Source organism: Natator depressus, chromosome 7, assembly GCF_965152275.1.
Source record: "Natator depressus isolate rNatDep1 chromosome 7, rNatDep2.hap1, whole genome shotgun sequence".
Classification (NCBI taxonomy): domain Eukaryota; kingdom Metazoa; phylum Chordata; order Testudines; family Cheloniidae; genus Natator; species Natator depressus.
The window spans coordinates 118,047,426-118,057,144 of NC_134240.1; the positions used below are offsets into that span (position 1 = coordinate 118,047,426).

At 50.0% G+C, this 9,719-nt stretch overlaps 1 protein-coding gene across 2 annotated transcripts in view; it reads right to left on the reverse strand.

Annotated features, from left to right (window-relative positions):
* Positions 1–523, reverse strand: part of CFAP58 (cilia and flagella associated protein 58) — a 100,176-nt gene extending 99,653 nt beyond the window's left edge. For both annotated transcript variants that reach the window (XM_074959396.1, XM_074959395.1), the window contains exon 1: positions 465–523. In XM_074959396.1, coding sequence (XP_074815497.1) covers positions 465–473 — 9 coding nt within the window. In that variant the 5' untranslated portion in view covers positions 474–523. The remainder of the gene's footprint in view (positions 1–464) is intronic.
* Between the last annotated feature and the right edge of the window lie 9,196 nt (positions 524–9,719).

Here is a 9,719-nt window from a genome sequence, read left to right on the forward strand (position 1 = left end):
TGGGCAGGGGAGAGGGGCGCAGGGGGGTGCAGGGAGGGCTGGGGAGGGGAGAGGGGCGCACGGGGGGCTGGGGAGGGGAGAGGGGCGCAGGGGGGTGCAGGGAGGGCTGGGAAGGGGAGAGGGGTGCGGGGGGGGTGCAGCGGGGGGCTGGGCAGGGAAGAGGGGCGCAGGGGGTGCAGGGGGGCTGGGGAGGGGAGAGGGGCGCACGGGGGGCTGGGCAGGGAAGAGGGGCGCAGGGGGGTGCAGGGAGGGCTGGGAAGGGGAGAGGGGTGCATGGGGGGAGCGGGGGGGCTGGGCAGGGAAGAGGGGCGCAGGGAGGTGCAGGGGGGGCTGGGCAGGGGAGAGGGGCGCAGGGGGGTGGGGGGGGCGCGGAGGGAGCGGGGGCGCGCGTTGGGGGAGCGGGGGGGGCCGGGCGGGGGGAGCGGTACCATGGGGGGAGGAGGGGGCCGGCCTGGGCTGCTCACCTCGCTCATCTTGCCGCGGAGCGGGGGGGCTCCGGCCCGGGGGGGCGGCGGCTCCCCGCGGGGGGGCCGGAGGGGGCGGGTTTCGGCGGCTCCGGCGGCTCCGGCTCCCGGGACGCGGCTGTGTACACGGGCCGCCCCTCCCGTCTCCTAGCAACCGGCTCCCCGCCCCCTCTGCTCTCTGCTGGGGCAGGGGGTGGTGTGGGGCGGGGCGGGGGATGAGGTGGGGCAGCGGGGGGTCACTAGGTCAGGGGGTGGGGATGGGGCAGGGCGGGGGATGAGGTGGGGCAGCGGGGGGGTCACTAGCGCAGGGGGTGGGGATGGAGCAGAGCGGGGGATGAGGTGGGCCAGCAGGGGGTCACTAGGGTGGGGATGGAGCAGGGCGGGGGATGAGGTGCACAGCCGGGAGGGTCACTAGGGCAGGGAATGGGGATGGAGCAGGGCGGGGGATGAGGTGGGGCAGCGGGGGGATCACTAGGTCAGGGGGTGGGGATGGGGCAGGGCGGGGGATGAGGTGGGGCAGCGGGGGGGGGTCACTAGGGCAGGGGATGGGGATGGAGCAGGGCGGGGGATGAGGTGGGGCAGCGGGGGGGTCACTAGGGCAGGGGTGGGGATGGAGCAGGGCGGGGGATGAGGTGGGACAGCGGGGGGGTCACTAGCGCAGGGGGTGGGGATGGAGCAGAGCGGGGGATGAGGTGGGCCAGCAGGGGGTCACTAGGGTGGGGATGGAGCAGGGCGGGGGATGAGGTGCACAGCCGGGAGGGTCACTAGGGCAGGGGATGGGGATGGAGCAGGGCGGGGGATGAGGTGGGGCAGCGGGGGGGGTCACTAGGGCAGGGGGTGGGGATGGAGCAGAGCGGGGGATGAGGTGCACAGCGCGTGGGGTCACTAGGGCAGGGGGTGGGGATGGGGCAGGGCAGGGGATGAGGTGTACAGCGGGGGGGGTCACTACGGCAGGGGGTGGAATGAGGTGGGGTAGCGGGGGTCACTAGGGCAGGGGGTGGGGATGGAGCAGGGCGGGGGATGAGGTGTACAGCGGAGGGGGTCACTAGGGCAGGGGATGCGGATGGGGCAGGGCGGGGGATGAGGAGGGGCAGCGGGGGGTCACTAGGGTGGGGATGGAGCAGGGCGGGGGATGAGGTGCACAGCGGGGCGGGGGTCACAAGGGCAGGGGGTGGGGATGGAGCAGGGCGGAGGATGAGGTGTACAGCGGGGGGGGTCACTAGGGCAGGGGGTGGGGATGGAGCAGAGCGGGGGATGAGGTGCACAGCGGGGGGGGGTCACTAGGGCAGGGGATGGGGATGGAGCAGGGTGGGGGATGAGGTGGGCCAGCAGGGGGTCACTAGGGCAGGGAGGTTGGGATGGGGCAGGGCAGGGGATGAGGTGGGCCAGTGCGGGGCCACTAGGTCAGGGGGTGGGGATGGGGCAGGGCAGGGGATGAGGTGGGCCAGTGCAGGGTCACTAGGGCAGAGGGTGGGGATGGAGCAGGGCGGGGGATGAGGTAGGCCAGCGGGGGGTCACTAGGGCAGGGGGGTTGGGATGGGGCAGGGCAGGGGATGAGGTTGGCCAGTGCGGGGTCACTAGGGCAGGGGGTGGGGATGGAGCAGGGCGGGGGATGAGGTGGGGCAGCCGGGAGGTTGGTTGAGCGGGAGGGAGGGAGGTTGGGGTGAGGAATGAAATGTGATTAGGGGGATCATTAGGGCAGGAGGTGGGGAAGACAGGGGGTGGGACTCGGGGGCGGGGGGGGGTCACAGGTGCCAAGGAAACAGGAAGAAGCACACCGACTGGGCAGTAACATGTTAGATAGGGCAGAACGTGACACCCTCATTGCCCTTGCTCAGGGGCCATGCCTGCCCTCCTTTGAGCCAGGGTCCCCACACGCAGCCGATTCCCCTCACCTCCTAACCCGCCTGCGTAGAGGATAGTCTCCTGGCTGCTGCCTCCCCAACTCCCAGCTCCTCATGTGTAAATCGGGGAAACAACATCTCCTCCCCTTAGATGGCTTTGGATAAAGGTGGCACTGCATGGTTGCAGCATTTGTCAAACCCAGAGCATTGTCACTGAGGACCTAAGGGATCCCCCCAACCTGGGGAAAGGCAGCTTTGATTATCTCCCACTCCATCCCATCCCTCTTCCTTCACATCTCTTTCTGTTGCAGTGTTTCCAGCAAAGGATCCCAGAACATTATTACAAGCTACATACCATGCCACTGAAATGCAGCCACTGGGGAGGGGCTAACCATCCAGCTTATAGCCCATCAGTGTAGCCAAGGGGAATTTTGGTCAATGACGCTGAGACAAACTCCTACTCAAACAAAATGCCTGGGGATTATTAGAGAGACAAGATGGATGCGGTACTATCTTTTATTAATATTATTAAACATTTTCCCAGAGTAGACAGATCAACAGGTTTTAAGTTCTCATCTGGAAGAGCCACACACATCTACCATCTGCCTCAGAAGGATGATGGGCTAGATTGGGCCTGCAGAGAATTGAACTTTTGGCTCCAGGGAATTTAATGCAGATGCTCAGCACCTTTAAAAAGTGGCAACTTATTTCAGGGCCTTAATATAGATTTTGATGCCTACCTTTCCATCTCCAAGTTTTAAAAAGTTGGCCATAATCTCTCTGAGCATCAGTTTTCCCAACTGTAAAATGGGGCTAACAATACCTGCCTACATCATAGAATCATAGAATATTAGGGTTGGAAGAGATCTCAGGAGGTCGTCTAGTCCAACCCCCTGCTCAAAGCAGAACCAACAACAACTAAATCATCCCAGCCACGGCTTTGTCAAGCTGGGCCTTAAAAACCTCTAAGGATGGAGATTCCACCACCTCCCAAGGTAACCCATTCCAGTGCTTCACCACCCTCCTAGTGAAATAGTGTTTCCTAATCTCCAACCTAGACCTCCCCCACTGCAACTTGAGACCATTGCTTCTTGTTCTGTCATCTGCCACCACTGAGAACAGCCGAGCTCCATCCTCTTTGGAACCCCCCTTCAGGTAATTGAAGGTCACTATAAAATTCCCCCTCACTCTTCTCTTCTGCAGACTAAATAACCCCAGTTCCCTCAGCCTCTCCTAGTAAGTCATGTGCCCCAGCCCCCTAATCATTTTCGTTGCCCCCCACTGGACTCCCTCCAGTTTGTCCACATCACTTCTGTAGTGGTGGGACCAAAACTGGACACAGTACTCCAGGTGTGGCCTCACCAGTGCCAAATAGAGGGGAATAATCATTTCCCTCGATCTGCTGGCAATGCCACTACTAATACAGCCCAATATGCCATTGGCCTTCTTGGCAACAAGGGCACACTGCTGGAAGGAACTTCAAGAGGTCATCTAATCCCTCCCCGACCCCAAGGCAGGATGAAGTACACCTACACCATCCCTGACAGATGTTTGTCTAACCGGTTCTTAAAAGCCACCAATCATGGGCACTGAGTTTCTAATCTGCTGGAGGGGAGAGTGCTCCCCCACACCTCTGCCCAGGCCTTGCCCCCACTCCACCCCTTCCCCCAAGGCCCCACCCCTGCTTCTTCCCACCCTTGCTCCACCCCGCCTCTTCCTGCCCCGCCTAGTTCCACCCCCTTCCCTCTCCCTCCCACCCCCAGCGCCTCCTGATGCCACAAAACAGATGATCCATGGCAGGCAGTAGGCGCTGGGGGGGAGGGGTAAGCGCTGATCTGCGGGACCTGCTGCAGGCAGGAGGGACTGGGGGGAGGTTCTGGTATGGAGGCTGCCGGTGGGTGCTCAGCACCCACCATTTTTTCCCCATGGGTGCTCCAGCCCCGGAGCACCCATGGAGTCAGCACCTATGCCACCAGTGATGGGGATTCCACAACCTCCCTAGGTAATGTGTTGCAGCCCTTAAATATCCTTTAGATAGAAAGGTTTTCTTAACATCTGACCTAAACCCCCCTTGCTGCAAACTAAACCAATTACTTCTTGGCCTACCCTTTGGGGGCATGGAAAACAATTGCTCATTGTCCCCTTTATAACAGTTTTCAAATATGTAGATTATCAGGTACTCCCTCAGTCTTCTTTTCTCAAGATTAAACATGCCCAATTTTTTAACCTGTCCTCATAGGTCCGGATTTCTAAAACTTTTATTATTTTTATTGCTCTCCTCTGGACTCTCACCACTTTGTCCACATTTTTCTTAAAGTGTGCTAACCAAACCTGGACACAGCTGGGACCTCACCAGTGCTGAGTAAAGTGGGACAACTACCTCCTGTGTCTTACATACAACCCTCCTGTTAATACACCCTAGAATTATATTAGTCTTATTCATATATACATGCCTGTTGCTGATGTTTGTCTTGCTCTTTGCTAACATGGCTGAAAAGGAGAGCCTTTAGGGCTGAAGTGGAAACTAGTAATGGAAGGCAATATTGTCCCCAGGATTATCTTTGTGTGTTCGTAGATTTATATTTAGAGAAGGAACCCGACAAAGGTAATTGTGTTAAAAGAGGATCCCCACATATTGAGGAATTCCAGTGAACTTGCAGTTGCCCATAGTGACCAAGTTCTTGATGATTTGCAACCTACTGAAGTTAGCAATATAAGCTATGACTTCACTGCAGAGTTAGCTGGAGTTATCTCCTCCTGAGCTGGCCTAGCACAGGTAAGAGTGGCCTCACTCAATCTGCACAGAGTGACTGTTTGCAGGTGACGAGTCATGCTAACTCAGGCTGTAACCTATACCCCCTGACAGGTCAGCAAATTCTAGTTTAAAGAGCCACCACACTTGGAGTAAGGGATTTTCGTGTGCGTGGACAGGACTTGAGTTGGGGGAAAGAGGAGTTACAGATCATGTTAATTCTGCCGTGAAGACAAGCCCATAGAAAGGAATTGGGCTGGAAGTCATGACATCTGGGCTCGATTCTTGGCTCTTTATCAGACTCCCTGTGACCTTGGATAAATCACTTAATCTCTCTATGCCTCAATTCCCTGTTTGTACAAGAGAGATAACAAGAGTTCTCTCTCTCCCAGGAGTGTTAGGACAATAAATTCATTAACATTTATGAGGTGCTCAGATACTATGGTGATGGGGGCCAGACGAGAACCTAGAGAGAATCTGGCCATGAAGTAGAATCTCCTTGTCAAGCTGTCTAATGTGGCTCACAACCATGAGTGCCAATCTCAGGGCAAACTGTTAAGAAACAGGATACAAACCCCAAACTGGTTGCGTGCTCTATAATTAGATTTCATCCACCAAGTAACAAGTGTGAGCTCCTCAAGCATTATAACAGCCTTAATATGGAGTCACAGACAGTCCTCTTGGGCACTCTGATCTATCTTGCCACCCAGGCAAACTTGTCTTTGCGATAGAGGGTCTCTTACACCAAAAATCATAATAATGTCCAAGTTACTTCCAGTCCCAATGAACTAGTCGCTTACACTGGGTGAGTTGTCCTCTCTAGATCTCTCACCAAAGACAATGCTTGTAGCCAGTTCTGTAATAAACTAACTAAAGATTTATTAACTAGGAAAAAGAAATGAGAGTTATTTACAAGGTTAAAGCAGATAAACATACACACCCAACTGAGTTACAGTCTTAGGTTTCAAAAAGTAATAGACGCTGCTGTGGTATGCAAGCTTTCTATGTCTTTTAGAGCTAACCCAAGCTAAGCAGATTGGGGATCCCTTGCTTATGCTTGGAAATATTGCCCTTGCCAAATTCCAAGCAGCACAGAGTTACAGTTCCTTCCCCCAGAGTTCAAACTGATGAAACAAGTGTGCATGCCTGTCTCCTCTTCACGGGTGTATGTAGAAGGGGGGGGGCAGCAATCAACAAAGTCTTTCTGTCCTTTGATGTTTCACAGTGGCTCATTTGGTTTCATTGGGTCTTCTTGTGTGCATGCCCAGCACTTTACATTAATTAATGCTTCTTTCCTGTTTGGTGAGCTACAGTTACAGAGGTTCACAATGCAAACATGCAATATAACCTTATACCATGGGCTACAGCTGCTATACGTGTCATCAATACATGCAGCATCCTACAAGCATTTCATCATGTCTGAACATTGAACACATTGAACAATTAACATCAATTTTAACAATGCTAACACACAGGTGAGTCAGACTGGTTTACAGCTATGCATTTGTCAGTGTTCAGGGAGACCTAGGGGCCTTGGCATGAGCTCGCACTTGGTCTACCAGCATCACACCCTCTCAATCTAGTTTTAAACTGAGCTATTATTAGTTTCCTCCATTTACGTCCCTCTGAAATTATAGATGATGGTGAGAGCCAAAATTCTCTGGACCATGTGAACACAAACATAAGATGCCAGGTGCAATCATGGTGGGATTCCATTCCAAACAGGAATGAACTTGATTCAAGATGTTTTATTTCATTTAAGGTGTTATTATTTGTTTCCTCTTGTAACAATGCTGGTTTGGCTCAGTTGACATGAATAGTTTATAGTCAGGTGGCAGAATCAGCTATTTCAACTAGCTTAAAAGAGAAATCTAGGACAGTGATCTCCATGTGTGTGTGCAGGTGATGGTTGGTGCCTAGAATAGAAATATTTGCTTAGTGACTTATTTGAGGTCACAGCTCTAAGGCAGTAACTTAATGTGTACTTGAAATTGTAGTGACATAAAAGTGATAAGCCATTATTCAGACAGGGAAGGATTTATGGGCCTCTGCAGAGATATAAAGGTGCAGTAAAATCTCATCATAACCTCACCCAGAAGATTGTAAGCTCTTTGGGGCAGGGACCATGACTATATATTTGCTGTAAAGTGCATATCACTCCTTTGGGCGTGATAAAATAGATAAGGATAAGAAGAAGAAATAACAGAAAACAGAGAGAGGTTTTTGTAAAAAGAAAAGGAGTACTTGTGGCACCTTAGAGACTAACCAATTTATTTGAGCATGAGCTTTCGTGAGCTACAGCTCACTTCATCGGATGCATACTGTGGAAACTGCAGAAGACATTATATACACAGAGACCATGAAACAATACCTCCTCCCACCCCACTCTCCTGCTGCTCTCCACTTACCAGCAGGAGAGTGGGGTGGGAGGAGGTATTGTTTCATGGTCTCTGTGTATATAATGTCTTCTGCAGTTTCCACAGTATGCATCCGATGAAGTGAGCTGTAGCTCACGAAAGCTCATGCTCAAATAAATTGGTTAGTCTCTAAGGTGCCACAAGTACTCCTTTTCTTTTTGCGAATACAGACTAACACGGCTGTTACTCTGAAACCAGAGGTTTTTGTGTGTTTTTTTATACCTTTGCATTGTAGGAAAGAAAATCACTAGGTGGCACTGTACTACCACAATGATGTGGTGGCTACCACCATAATAGCAATTAATAATACTCAGGCCTTACAGCCTTTTACATTTCCAAAGCATATTACAAAAATGAATTAATAAATATTTGATATATAATAGTCTAATTAATATGCACGTGTGATTGAGGTTCCATATGTGGGTTCATATTCTGCTGTCTTTACTCTTACAAATAGATTGACAGGGAATTAACAGGATGATTTATGTGAGTTGAGAGAGCAGGATTTGGCCTGAAATTTGCTAAGACTACAAATCAAAATCTCATTTTTCTAATGGCTGGCACTGAACATTCCCCTGGGATGTGGAAATCCAGCTGTGTTCTATCAGCCTCATACACCATCACCAGTACTAATAAGGATTCTGTCAGTAGAATATTACTGAAATTGGTTTGTTCATAGATTCCAAGGCCAGAAAGGACCATTGTGATCATCTAGTCTGACTTCTTGTATAACACAGGCCAGAGAACTTCCCCCAAAATAATTCCTAGAGTCTATCTTTTAGAAAAACATCCAGTGAATCCACCATGTTCCTAAGGTTCTAATGGTTAGTCACCCTCACTATGAAATATTTACACCTTATTTACAGTTTGAATTTGTTTAGCTTCAGCTTCCAACCAATGGATTGTTTTATAAATTTCTCTTCTAGATTGTAGAGCTCACTATTAAATATTTATTCCCCATGTGGATACTTATAGACTGTGATCAAGCCACCCCTTAACCTTCTCTGTACAGGGCAGAATAGAATCCAGCTTGCTCTCCCATAGTTGTGTCAGTTTTGCAGTGCTAAAAGGAGCAGGATGTTGTCAGTAAAAGTAAGTCTGATTTGTGTCTAGTCATTGGTAAATGTTGTGGGTTCTCTGATTGCTTGATTATTTGTAGGCACGGCAGAATTTTATTTTTATTCTTGTTGTTATTTTGACAGATAAAATCAATGTTCATTGTAAAGAATGTTTTGAATTTTTATCTATTTAAATTTCAGCACCTGTGGGAAATTTTGCAGGTGTCAGACAATAACTTACTGACAGTAGACACTGAGATTCAAAAAGTTAGAGTTTATAACTGTTCAACTGTTAACATCACATGTCAACATACACAAAGTAAATATCTTTAAATCAAACTCTAATAAGTTCTCAAGCAGTAATTTTCTTACTTTGCCTATTTGTAAATTTTGATTATTATTCATGGAAATGTTTTTTCATCCATTTATCAGTGTACAGTGATATCAACACTTACTGACATTTACCAATTAAAATCTAGTCTTACGGAGCCTTATTATCTATGATATACTGTATTTCTTGTTGTGTTTGATTTTTTTGTCAATTCTGTTTGTTATTCCCAAATTAAATAGTGATATGAGCACTTGTCCATTAGAAATTGGACCGAATCTTCCTACTCACTTGCACACAAGACACAGAACAGATATCAAATGGTAACAACCTATGATCACTTTTGTCTTGGACTGGAATTGAGCCAGTAACCTAGAGGTGAGAAGAGGTACCATATCCCATTACCATTTTCATACAGTCAAATCATAAACTACCTAGTAGGTCTGCCAGTCGGTGTCCCTCTTTTATAAAAAAAATTCCCCAATGAAGGTTTTGGTGAGCTAGTAGCTAAGAGTTAAGGGTGCTAAGTGCTATTCTAAGCTACGTATACAATGACCTACTTTGTTTGGTTTTTTTAAAATCCATTTAAATAACTATGAAAATCATGTCCTACGGTTAAATCTACAATCTTGACACCAAACTTAACCTATCATTTATTAGCATCCCCCCAATGGACTGCAAGATTCTGCCTCTGCAGCAACAAAACATCCTTGACTTTGTCCCTGTAGCAGTGCTGGCCTCTGAGATTTCCATTCCTTTGTTCCGTTTGTACCTAGGGCCAGATCTTCAAAACCCTTTGTCACAACTCCGATCAAGCGCCGCCTTATTGGCCACTCACCAGATTGCTGTGAGGGAA